We start from the raw sequence: 13,737 nt of genomic DNA, 5'->3' as shown, positions 1-13,737 counted from the left end.
AATCTTTATATAACACAACCTGAGTAAATATATATATTTATATAATACCATAACCTGAGGGGATATATGTAATAACTAACTATAGACAGTAATACAACGTGAGTGAAGATATATAATAACTAACTATGTATAATAATAGAACCTGACTGAATATGAATAACTGAATATATCCAATAATATACCCTGACTTAATGTATATAATAAGTTAAGTGTTAACAGGTAGATAACTTTAAATAATTAAATAAACGCAGTAAATGTAGAAGCTACATGTAGTTTAATCTGAATGATTATAAATATGATAAAAAACACATTAATACTAAAAACACAAAATCAAAGTCTGTCTTTTGTCACGCGCCGTGTTTGATCGTACAAGTGTCGGCGGATGCATATGTACGAGACAGAAACCGGGTGATGCGGCTCTCCACTGCGCTGTCGGTGGTTTACAGTAAGTGACGTCATCAGGACCAACCCAAACACGTGAGGGACTATTTCTTTTCTCCTCCTCTCGTCTGTCTCTGATGAAACTGATTCATTCTCACTATAACTGATTATTAAGACTATATATTATTATCTCTTGTATTTAGTCTCTCGTTTAAAAGTTCATTCTTTGTTCTGTTATATTTTAGTACTTTATTGTGTATTCTAGTACTTCATTGTGCATCATTTGCCCAGGGAGTAAGTCCAGTTTTTATTTCATCTTAAGTTTATTACATTCTATTTTTGAGCTTTAATAAATCTATAAATAAATTTATTCCAAAAGAAAAGAAGTAGAGAAAGAAATACAATCTTCCCTCATTGTGAGTTAAAACAACTTATACAATGCTTTACTCACTAACTGAATGAATTGTGTTGATGGGACTGCACAGTTACACCATAACAGTTTAATCATATACAATGCAATATGTAGAATGTTGTTAGCTGTGATGTGTTCTCTGACTGACACCCAGATATGATTTGTCTAAGAAAAATAGTTCCCTGGACGTGACTCCAGTTCTATGAGTGTATAACTCACAGACATGTTGTAGAATGTGTATTACAAAACAAATTTGACCAATTAGGCAATTACACAACCTGTATCCCCATTTTTTAAAGTGCACATTTAGAAAAACAGGCTTATATGTATTGTAATAGTTCTACTTTTATTTTTATTACATTAGATCTGTGTGAAGATTCTGTTTCTCTCCAGAAGGTAAAACTCCTCTTATCTTAAATTTAATCCAAGCCACTTTCAATACAGGCATAAAAACACAAACCAGTATCAACATAATCACGACGGCTTCTCTTGTGTCCTCTTTGTCACAGTGTGTAGAAAGACTCTGTGTCGTACGCTGCAGTTTCACTTCAACAAAACAACCACAAAATGTGTTTAATATCATTTCCACACTCAGTGTCATTATCCACCCGCTTCCCTGCCCCCCCCTGGATCCATCTACCAGACGTCTTAAGGGTGGAAGCCGTGAATACTCAGTGGGAGGTCGGGGCCATCGACCATTCAAGTGTAAAACGAACCCTACTTGACATTCATTATTCTGATCAACGAGCCCCTGATGTAAATAACTGCTGTTCCAGAGGAGCTGTTTGAGAGCACGTTACTCTATCAAGTGGTCCAACAACAATTCAGATTAAAAAGCTTCTCGTTTATGACAGTCAAAACAAGGATACATCTTCATACAAGGTCGTAACATTGTTAGACAAAGGCCGGTTTAATTAGAACTAATGACACACAAAAATAAAATACTCTTACAAAATGATAGTGTTAACATACATCAAATTGCATCAGTCAGCTATGAGAGATATAGTCCTGCTAAGTGGATCATGCTATTTAACAAAACCAAAGAGCTGCGTCTCCGCACTTTTGACTTTTTAATAATAAAAGTTCAGTTCTTCAGCGAGAGGCGGTGTCGGCGGGTCGATGCCGGGTCGTGTCGTGTGGGATCGAACCATCGGAGCTTGTGCACTGGACTCAGGAAGGTGAATGAATATCTGGTGCAGACCTCACCACTCAAAACACACACACACACCTGGTGACCTCATTCGGTTTGTGTGCAATTTCCTCTTTTCAGTTAAAAACCAAAAATCATTTTTTTCTACTTAAGTTAAAGATAAATTACAGGTTGTTTGATCCACATACAGTTTATGAACAATATCTTATTACTGTACAAAGCACCAGCTGAGGACACTTTTCACTTTGCATACACTCGTCTACAAAAAGAATGAAAACTTAACAGTTCGTTCATCTTTCTCTTTTATCTCTTGATTTCTTCTTCTAGTGTATGCAATCGTTCAGAACAGTCCACGGTCGTAGAGATGGCTAGACAGGCAGCATCTTCTGAAAACATTCAAGAATTTTTCCTTTTTAATCATGGAAAACAACCCCCCCCCACCCATACACACACACACACACACACTTTCTCTAGAAAAAAAAGACACTGCAGGAGTTCATCTCATTCAGGTTTACTTTCAAACCCAAAGCACATTCGGAGACATGCAACAGTGGACAAGCGGTGCAGGTGGTGGCGAGTCCTCGAACCCCCGGGACGTTCAGGAAATCAAGACAACCGGTCAGAACTGGGTTTCTAGTCTGATGACGTCTCCTGAGGACTCGGCCCGGTGGAGCCCTCGACTTCTCTGAGGCTTCGTGGCCACAAACGGGTTCAGACACGAGTGGTGAACCGTGCACTTGAAGCAGTAGTGGGTCAGTGAGTAGAAGTCGCCGATACAAGACTAAACGCTCTTTAGCACCGCATGGCTCAAAGGTAGTAGTTTTGTTTTCTTGTTTTTTTTATCTATGACAACGCAAACTAGCCTGTGACGGACTCTGGACACATTTGAAAAAGGTAGATTTCATGCTCGTGACGTTTATAGAAAAAGTGACAAACTAAATAAAAGGGTAAAAGGGGAAACAACACGATGCCATGAGTAGCTCCAGGATGAAATCAGTAGAATATTAAAGGGCGTGCTGAATATTTGTAAAGATTCATTCACTCAACATGTTTATGGCACTCAGGGGACATTGATTCAAGAGTTCTTTAGTGAACTTCAGTCAAGCTTAGTTCTGTTTTCACAACTTGCCTTCTATAATTTAACAAGGGGGGGTTTCTGAAATATAACAACAATAAATTATATATATTATATAGAAATTTATTGTTTTTCTTTTTCAATTTTTTCCCTGTTATATAAAAATAACAAAATTCAAGCTACGCATTCATTTATTCATTCTCCAAACAGAACTAGTGTCCAGACGTGTGAAGTCGTGTTTGTGGGAAAGCAGCGCTTGTTGTCGGGCAGCGTCTCGGGAGCTCAGGTCCCAGCCGCTGTCTTTGGAGAAGGTTGTAAACAGATGAACTAATTCAGTCTCCACTCTTTGCCTTGTCGTCCATGTTGTCCCAGCGTGATCAGCCCGAGTCGTGCACACTCCACGTCCAAATGCAGTGTTTCCACGTGGCTGTGGGAACCATTAATAACCCTGTACGCTCTGGAAACAAACCAGTCTTGTTAGTGTTGTTCCGGAGAGCTTGTGTTCCGCTTGGTAAAAATGGAGCAAGGCTACATAGATACAGTCTATATTTATTTTTTTTAAATGCTAAAATGAACTTAGAAATAAAAAAAAGGGAAGATCCGGCAAATCTTTGCAGGTTCCACAGTTAGTTAATAGTCTCGAGTTATTAGCAGCTGAAGAGATCCACGATAAAAAAGAGACAGAAGAAGAGCTGGAGGGTTTCGAACCAACAGTCAGGTGACACTTCCTGGTCCTCACGTCCCACCCTCCAGTAGCTTGGCCTCATGTGCCCGGGAGGTGTGTGTGTCCCTGGGGGGGGAAAGCAACCGTGGATGACCCCCCCGAAGGAGCTGGATTGATTTGCTGGAGGAAGGGGGCAGGCGAAAGGGGGGGGGGGGGGGGGGGGATCGTGGCCAAACCGTGTAGCTCCATGTCCTTTGAGAGCACCGTCTTCTTCGGGGACTCACTCCACAGCGAAGCCGCACGTCTCCTCGATGGCAGTGAGCAGCTTGTCGTACAGTTTGTCGTAGTGCTCGTATGGAGGAATGTCGATCCGGTTGAAACTGGAGGAAACAGAAGGGAGCCGGTTGTGAAATGATGGTGAAGCACCGGGAACACAAAGAGGGTCATGACCTGAACCAGCGTTTCCAATGGACGCCAAGCGAATCTGAATTTAATTGATTTCAAACCAACACATAGGAATATGAATTATCCGGCGTCATGTGACCAGAGGATGATGGTCTGACTCACCAGGTGTGGGCTTTGGGAAGGTTGTTGGCGCTGGCATCAATCTGGTGGATGGTGAAGAGCCGTGGACCAGCAGCACCTTAGAAACAAAACTCATGTTCACAAACCTGTAGATTCAGACACTTCCACAGTTTATGACCAGTTGAAAACAGTCTCCTGCCAAACAGATGTTAGTTCTGCTTCAAGTCCACAATCAAGAAAAGAGAAATGATTTCAATCTTCAGCTGATCTGAGATCTGCTCATTAGCCTGAAGGTTCCTGGAGCGGCTGCATGTGAGGGAACCTGACAAAGTGAAACTGTCCAGTGTTCGGAAACTAACAGTGCTAATTACAGTAAGTGTCCCTCAGGCGTGGTCTTGTTTCCACAGACTCACAGACACCAGAGGTTGGTGAGTGAGTTGTTTTTTGGGCGTCTGCTGATGTTTTGACCGAGACAGGATGACCATGTTATATAAAAGGTGTGTGTAGGGTGTGTGTCTGCCTGTGGATCAGCGTGTGCTCCTCATGCCCGGGCGCTCTGTCTCTGGGCTGCATCGCCTGCCAGCACGGACCTGCTGAACCACAGCACTCTGCACAGACTCAGGGTTCATCCAGGGTCGCACAAACCCAGAGACACACACACACACACACACACATACAGAGGCAAAGAATCCCAAACACACAACCCGGAGTGTGTTGACAGAGCACAACTTGACACGACTTTCATAATCAGCTGCCTCAGTCTGGTCCAATGAATTTATACAAAGAAGATTCACATCGAAACACAATCAGAGAGGACAAATCTGAGTGGTTCTTGCATTTAATACACTGTAAAAAGTATTTGTAGTAGTATTTGTCCTGGATGTTGCATAACTTCTCATGAAGTATTTTTGCAGTATTCCGATTTGCCCTACTTATCCTATCTACCTAATATGTTGTGTACTTATATGTTCTCTCTTATCCCTTTACTGCGGGGGTCAGAGAGAAGCAACCTTCCCCTCCCGTCCACGTCCTGAACAGAACTGACAGTAAAGTTGACCTTTGACCCGAGGCCTCACCTTGAAGGGCCTTGAAGCCCTGCAGAGGAACTCGAGAGGAGCCGGTGACAAACTGCAGCAGCCGAGCTCGCCGCTCCTCGTCGAACGTCTCCACAGCTTTCCAGAACCACTTCACGATGTTGGTGTCCGAGGTGCAGTGTTTGAGCCGCGTGTTGGACTTCCAGTCGTGGATGTCGATTTTGCCCAGGCCACAGACAATCAGCTACAGATGGAGAGATCGTTTTCAATACGTTGAACTGAATGTACTCGCAGGTGAATCAAGAATTTCATCACATGGAGACGTTCAAATACCTCGAGCTCCTTCTCGTCGAAGGCCTTGAGCAGGTGCTGCGGGATGACCTCGTTGAAGCCCTTCTGCAGAGCCAGGAACTGCGCCTCGATGCCTCGCAGGAAACGCCAGTTGACGTAGAGCCGGACGTACTCCTTCTTGGTGTCCTGGCTGACGGGGAGACTCTTACCGTTGGGCTTGAGCTCATGCTGGATCATCTCGCCGTAAGCGTTGTGCTCTACGCAGAAGGTGTGGTCCAGCACACCTGTGATGTCATTGTCCCTGAAGAGAGAGGAACATGAGAATCAAGGGTAATAATTAATAACGATATCTACATAGTTATGGTCTGAAAACAATTGCGTGAGGACCCCGGGTGTAAGAAATGTTCAGCAACCCTGGAGGGCGCTGTCGTTAAAGTATGGAAGAGATTTTAATAATAGATCAAAATATATCTATTACTTGTGCACATGTAAGACATGCATAGAAATATTGAATATCATGTTTTGGTTTAATTCTTAGTTTAGAAAAAGTATTTGCACAGAAACTGTGGAGTCAGTATCGTTCTATCAAAGTGAGTCTTGTACGTACAGGATCCAGACGAGGCTGTTGTGCAGGTCGGGGTCAACAGACTCCATGTCATCCAGGGTGATGGGTTTCCCCAGCAGCTGCTTGTAGAAGGGCAGAGTGAAGCCTCCGTCTATGTAGTGGCCATGGAACACGGCCATTCCCATGATACGGCCCACGAAGTGGAAGTAGGACAGATGTTCCTGCAGCGAGACAGAACTTCTTTTAGTTTCTGATTGTAGAGACAGAACGAAACCCAAGTGAAGGATTGAATCAGAGCTTGCCACAGAGAAACAAGCAGAACCCCTGTCTCATGAGATCCTGTCTAAAGACTGGAGAGCAACAGTTTCATGGATCGCTGCCAACCCAAACAAACAGAGATGAAGCTGTGTGACAACAACAAATTAGAGTCTGAACTGAGTCTCTGCCTGGCTGGACACTTTGCTTGACTGTGACCTGAAACCCTGGGTTGAGACGTCTTAAGGTGACGAGAGTCTGTGTTGTCAGGCTGGCAGTGTCTGTGGTGTGGGTAGTGTCAGTGACTCACGGGGTTGACAGCGGAGTCTGGGTTTATCTGCAGTGTGTAGATGTCATCACGGGAGTACTGGAACAGGCCGTAGTACGGGTTCAGCATCTCGTGTGACAGCAGGTAGAGCCACTCCCTGTCCGGCACACAGGGAGGAGAAGACCGACGTGGAAACACAACCAATTAGATCCGTGAGTAAGTGGTGTGGTTTCACATTCGGCCACTAGGAGGCAGACATCTGTGTGAAACGTCATGCAGGATTTACAAAAACCCTAATTGGATGTGTCCCGTCCACCAGGCTCCTCTCTTACCGGGCCACTCCTCCATAGTCGAGACCTTCTTCTCCTCTGAACTTCACCATTAGCCTCTTCCACAAGTCCTTGGGCCGCATCTTCATCACCTGTCGATACGATTCCTGCAACACACACACACAAATGCACACACTTTGTTAAAGACAGCAACGCGGCCCTAGTAAAGATAATAATGTCCAAATGAGCCCATGAGAGAAAACAGTAGGGGATTCTGTGAAGGATAGGACACTTTGATGAGGTTTCTAACACGTGATGGACCCAAAACTGAAAAAAATAACAAGAATATAAATATCTCAGGATGAAAAAGAGGAGCTGAACTTGGGAAGACAGCGAGATTAAAGAAATATTGGAGATTCACTGAACACCGGTGTCAATGTACTGGAAATCTCTGCAGCAGAAGTTTTACATCATGTCCTGCCTCCTGCATGTCTCTTATAATAGAGAAGCAGAATAAGTGAAAACCATCCATCAGTTTTTAAATATTCATGAGACGTGGATTTGATCCTGTCATTCAGACGCCATCCCCTTCATGATGACACCTGTCAAACACTTTGAACTATTTAGCCAATAGTTGAGACAAATCCCAAATGTAGAGCGACACAAGGAGGAAGTATCTGGGAGCGTCCAACACAACAACAGGAAGGAAGCAGTGTCAGGTTCTCTGTGGCGAGGCTGAGAACGCTCATCCCCTGTGCAGACGGGGGGGGGGGGGGGGGGGGGTCATTTAAAGTGGATTAGGTGCAGTTAGAATAAACACAGGCATTAGACTACGATAATACGTCCTCTCCAGGAGCAAGGTTCCCCCCGGTGCCCTCTGGATTCAGCAGAGAACTGGGAGCTGCTGTAGGAGAACATCTTATCTCCACAGGAAAGTTCACAAAGACGTCTCTGACAGCTCAGCCTGTGAACATCGGCCGGTGCAGACACACAATCGAATGCTTCAGCTGATCTGGAGAAGCTGGGCAGTTCTGTCTCGCTCAACCTCAAGACGTCCTCTGCCTTTCTCTCTCTCTCTCCCCCCCACCCTCCCTCTCACATTGAGATCAGCCAAAAAAAATGTCTTCGTCCAGATTAACTGACGCGGCTGTTCCAGCACATTCCAGGACATATTTTATGAGGGTCATGCAGTCTGTTGCAGGTGGTGTTGTTCTGATGGAGGCCTAGCACCTCCTGGATGCAGGGGAGAACCCCCCCACCACCCCCAGCCCCACCCCAATGAGAAAATGTGCTTAAGATATCCACATCTCGAACAAGACGTCTGCTTTCGATTTTGAACACACTGCCTTCACACACCAGAGATAACTGTGTGTGTGAAATCCTTCCCACAGCTGAATGCAACAGGCGATGATCTTAATGGGGAGAGACCAGAAGAAAAAACCCTTCAGAGGAAGTTTAACATAACTTAGGTGAGTCTATAAATAACTGAAACAGGGGAGTGCATAATGTTTCCTCGCGGAGCCAAATGTAAATTTTGTTGGCAGGAGTTTTGGGGAAATGGCGGTTGTTCAATGGAGAAAATATTACATTACTGTCGTGTTTGTTTTGCTTTTGAATTCCTTCCATGCATCCTCTGACTGTGAGTGAGCATCTTTAATAACTGGAACCCCCCTCGTGAGCTTCAGGTGATAACGATGACTTGACCGGGTTGTTTTTGTTTATCCTCACCTCAAAGATCTCCTCACGGGACACCTCGATGCGGCAGTGGCCCGCCTGAGGCTGCTGCTGGGACAGTTCCTGACGGAGGATCTTGAGCTTCTGAACAAGGTCCCTCTTGTACTTGGGCACCGTGAGGCACTCGGCCTCCTCTGGGAGTTGAGCGGGGGACACCAGAGCCTGCTGGGCCTGCTCCTTCAACTGGTTCTGACGACTGGAGGGGAGAGGAGAGGAGAGAGGAGGGTCAACATGGTTAGGTCTGGGATGTGTCCATGCATAATGCAAACACGGTTACTGTAAACAAGCATTTGTACAAAACCAACAAGAGGAGAAGGAGAAGGAACTGAAAATACAGCTTTCTGAGAGCGAGAGTTTTTTTCTCCATCCTTTTGCTGACTGCACAGAACGAGGAGGAAAGACACTGAGGTCATCTGGGAAGCACATCAAGGCAAACAGCTGCCTCGGCCCCTCGCAGACACAGACAGAGGTGGAGCTGGGATTACTGGAGGTAAGACATCTCACCCACGTACCCCCCACCCCACACACACCTCCCCCCCCTCCCCGCCTGGCAGAGAGATGACTGGACTTAACATTTTAACAGGGGAGAAGCAGAATGTGACAGAGGGAAAGAAAGTTTAGCAAATCTCTGTTGCTCTTGATTCATCCTGCAGACTTGAGGAGAAGTTGGGTCACTGAGGCCAACTCGCTCGGGCACACGGGTTTATTTTGACAAGTCTTAAAGTTTGTCTAAAGAGAGAGAGAGAGAGAGAGAGAGCGAGAGAGAGAGAAGATCGCAGACACTGAGATAACATGTTCTGACCCAGAAAGCCAAGTGAAAACTGATAAGACATGATTTATTATCTGTTATTATATAAAAATAATGTAATATAAATGTATAATTTATTGTACAAGTTGTCAGAGACAGACGACTCGACAGGAGAAGTGACAGCTGGCTGGGGAAACGGCCACAGACACACTAAACAAACTTATGTGAATGATTAGCTATAAATTATAATACAATAATCCACTTTTTCACATTTAAAGCATAACAATCTTTGGAGCCCCTCGGCTATTCTGTGACGATAACTGAGTATAAATATCTCGGGGCTTCCTGTGTAGACGGAGGATATCCGAGCTGAGACTCCCGTCTCCCCCGAGCCGTCCACTCAGAAGACAGATGACAAGTCGCTGCTGGTTGGACGCTCAACAAAGTCATTTGTTTCCTTCATCACGCGATGTCCAACGTCTCTCCACACAAAACACAAACAGTGATATAATAGTGCGGATGTGACAATCATCCTTTGGAGGCAACTGGATAGCGAGTACAACTTTTGAACTGTCGGCTGTTTAGGGAGGCGGCCTCTGAGTCGGGAGGGGGGGCAGAACAGCCTTTATGGGACCAGCACTAAAATGATTATTTGCACAATGGCCTTTTGCACTTCAGTGGGGGGGGGCGGGCAGCAGGGTCATAAACACCAGACTCCCGGGCCGACCACAGCGGGCGGCGGGGGGGGCATACGCATGTCAGTCTGTGTTCATGTGGTAGAGCTTTATAGAGAAGGATGCACCACTGGAGGGGATGAAGGTTCAAATACACATCTTCACATCCGACTCTCTTCAAACCAGCAGCGCAAACAGATTAAGGAGGAATCAGTCAGATCGCTTCATGTCGGACATGTAGCTCCAGACGCCTCCACTGAGGTTCCCGCCCAACAGCTTGCATTTTCCTCCACCACAATGACAACGTCTCCTTAACAAGACCCTGAGAGGCCAAGCTGCATTCTGCTGGGGCAGACACCAGGAACCAGACTCTATCACTTCCTGCTATCCCAGAAAGCCACAGGGCCCCACAGGACACTCGAGTCCTCCCCACGAATCCCTTTATTTCCTGCAGACTAGACTCAGAGAGAGGGGGAGGAGGAAGGAAGGAAGGAAGGGCACTCTCCCGACAGCACCCAAACACTGTAGACAGCTCAGAGGGAGGCAGGCAGGGAGGGAGGAGGTACCTAGCATCTCCTCCTGCAGTTTCACCCATAAATCAAACATGTCCTCTCGGCCTCTTTCTCTCGCGGCTGCAGGTAAACATGATCCTCGGTTCTTTCTTCTCCTGACAGCCGTCGCCTGATGAGCACGACTCTGGGGCACGTTACCGAAAGACTCAGGAACAGCTCAACAGTTTCCGTCTGTGCGAGAAGCAACAGATATCGTTGAGATCACAGTTGTTGCTCAGGCGACTTTTAAGAGAGCATTATTTATACGCGTATAAAAACGTTAATATATAAATGCATGTCTGTGTATTAACATTCTTGTTGAATGACGGCACATGAGGGATGAACTTTTTTTTTGTAAAGATCCCTGACTTGATAAAAGGCAGATGTCTCGATGGAAATCCATGACGACTGATATCTTTTCCAGAGTTTTGTCACGAGCGAGAAAAGTCGCTCGAAACTTCCCCACTGCTCTACTCGCAGCAGCAGAGCAACTTGGGTTAGAGCGGTAACTGAACCAGAGGCAGTAGATCCTCTAGTCCACTTGTCATGTATCGAGGTTAAACATCAGTCACACACAATTTATAAAGAAGCTATGAAGAAGTTTTTTCACAAATCTCAAGGTAAAAAACCCCACAGATGTACAGCATTTATATGTGTATTTATAAATGTAGAATATTCTTTATCTAACTTTTTACCTACTAAAAAAAGCAATATAAAAGGAAAATGCTTATAACCCTAGTAGCCACTTACACATTCATTTCTTTGCTCTGTATAAATTTGTTGCTGTGATATTACTTCAAAATAAATACACATTTCCTGGTTTTGATGTGTAAGTAATTATCTTACCAGTTATTATCCTCTCAGAATAAATATACAATAGAAAATTCCACGAATCAGATTCTCACACATCTGGGCATAATCACGCACATGACAAATTCCTACATTAAAAACAAATGTGTCGTGCCGGGCTGCATCTTAATATGGTGTTTCAGAGAAAAGTGAAAGGAATACAAAATCCCAAACACGTTCTTTGATCCATCAGAACAGGAAAAGGAGAGAAACCCGATCTCTCAGTCGATGCATTCCGTCTCCTGCTGCACGGAGGAGGAATGAGGTCAGGCGGAGGAGGCCCCACCAAGGCACCCGTACACTGCTCCACCTTTGTGCTGCAAAGGCCTTTGGGTAATTCTAAGGCTATCGCAGCATAGTACGTGTGTTTGAACAGCTGCACAGAGGAAGAAACACTCAACACGTGCATCCATGCACACAGGCATGTACCGAGCGCGGGAGCACAAAGCAACGCACACTAATCTACACAGATGGACACACACACACACAGTTCATTCATTGACTTGGGCATCAAATTTATGCTCCGTTTCCTGGACGTTAGACGCTCCTCAGCTACAGACACAGCAGCCTTGGTTTCCACTCTGCTATCTGATGTCTGGCCAAAGCCAGCTTTGTGACGGATTGTGTGCTAAAACGCCTTTATGATCAAAACCTCTGCGGGGCTGAGGAATTTGAATTTTTGTGTGGAAAGACAGACTGTGGGGGAGTGTGCTGTTTATGTATTTCTGTGTGTGCGAGTGTGTGTTGAACCGCTACAGGTGGTGAACACACCTTGGCACAGGATCCCACTGTAAAACAACTGACTGAGGGGGAGGTAACGTGAGCAAGTCTGTGAATGTCTGAGAGTGTGTGTGTCTGTGTGTGTGTGTTCCTGTCTGTGTGAAGTCGGGATACTGGCACGAAGCCCGAGCCTTACCTGACAATCTGACTTTCGATGCCTCCTCGACAACCATTAGGACTTGGACTACAAGACACAGAACAAACACAGGAAAATAAATCTCTCTGTTTTTATATCCTGACTAAATTATTTCCCTGTTTTCCACCTGGAGGATGTTGTACAACTCACTTTAGGACGAGGTGCAGGTTGGCGGAGAGGCGTGGGTCTGTGAACTGCGTGGTTCTGTTATTGTGGTCGACAAAGTAAACTCTCCCGGTGGCCGTGTTGCGGATCTCCCATCCTGGAGGTAAAGGACCCAGCTCCTCACAGTTCACATTGCTCAGATCTCTGAGGTGCAAGAGAAGAGATCACAACGAATGCGTTAGCGAGGAACTGAAGAACAACAGAAGCAAGAAATGGAAAAGAGAGACAAAACGCACACACACACACACACACACACACACACACACACACACACACACACAGAGAATAAGATAGAAAACATACCAAAGCACTGACTAACTGGACTCAGACGGACTTGCATGAGTCCGAGATGTCTGAGAAATCACTTTTATTCTATTTTTCTTCTTCCTCCCATCTAAATTATTTACTGCTGCCCTGCAAACCCTTTCAGCTGGACTCCACGGAGACATTACAGCAGCAGGCTCACTCTGCTGGCGCTGCCTGTTCTGTTTCACATGGTTCAAGCCAAAGGGACCCGGGCCTCACGAGGGATCAGAGCTTGGCAGCTCAGCCATCTCCTAATGCTGGAGCTGTCTGAGGAGCACTCAGTGAGGTGTGGCGTGACCAACAGCCTCCTATCAAAAGCCATAAAAACATCATCTATCACTCACTCGCTGATAGAATGCAAGGGAGCGGTGGCCAGGTATCATTATAACAGACATGTTTTATTGATAGCGTCTGGAGTGCACCGTGTCTCGTTGCTGCGGAATTGCCCAGCAGCCTGTGGTATGGCTGACTGGGACCTGCTGGCCATGTGTCCTGAAGTAATGCCTTTCAACGCTCGGGCCAGACGTCTGAATCTGTCTCGGAGGCCCCACGACATGGGTCTCTTCTCACAGCACGTCAGACTCGTAATCGGCTGCAGGTTTACGACAGAGTACACGGCAGCCGGGGCTAAGGGACTGCCAAGAGACAAGCTACGGGTAATGTGAGTCAGAGTCGTGTCAGTGTCAATATGCAAGATGTCCCCCTGATTCCTTATTCATATGTTTTACAGTATATATTATATAAAAAGGGCAAAACAATAAAGAGACAATGCTTTCAGTTGTGGGCATGTGACCTACCTGGGTACCCGGGGGTCGTGCCACGTGCTGACACCTGTCTGAGTGTGGAGGAAGTACACTTGACCTTGCTGTGTGGTTCTTTGCTCTGTAACAAGACATAACAATGGG

The 13,737-nt window shown here is 45.7% G+C and overlaps 1 protein-coding gene across 1 annotated transcript in view; it reads right to left on the bottom strand.

Moving 5' to 3' along the window:
* Positions 1-1,120: 1,120 nt before the first annotated feature.
* Positions 1,121-13,737, bottom strand: part of smurf2 (SMAD specific E3 ubiquitin protein ligase 2) — a gene marked incomplete in the record, with an annotated part of 35,398 nt that continues 22,781 nt past the window's right edge. Inside the window, 11 exon segments of the mRNA XM_062407725.1 lie at positions 1,121-4,062; positions 4,250-4,325; positions 5,284-5,485; positions 5,575-5,833; positions 6,140-6,318; positions 6,663-6,777; positions 6,953-7,056; positions 8,618-8,819; positions 12,362-12,409; positions 12,512-12,670; positions 13,630-13,714. Coding sequence (XP_062263709.1) covers positions 3,963-4,062; positions 4,250-4,325; positions 5,284-5,485; positions 5,575-5,833; positions 6,140-6,318; positions 6,663-6,777; positions 6,953-7,056; positions 8,618-8,819; positions 12,362-12,409; positions 12,512-12,670; positions 13,630-13,714 — 1,529 coding nt within the window.

Source organism: Platichthys flesus, chromosome 16, assembly GCF_949316205.1.
Source record: "Platichthys flesus chromosome 16, fPlaFle2.1, whole genome shotgun sequence".
Lineage (NCBI taxonomy): Eukaryota > Metazoa > Chordata > Actinopteri > Pleuronectiformes > Pleuronectidae > Platichthys > Platichthys flesus.
Note: the sequence above shows the minus strand (reverse complement) of the source record. Positions and strands in the feature narration are given on the sequence as shown.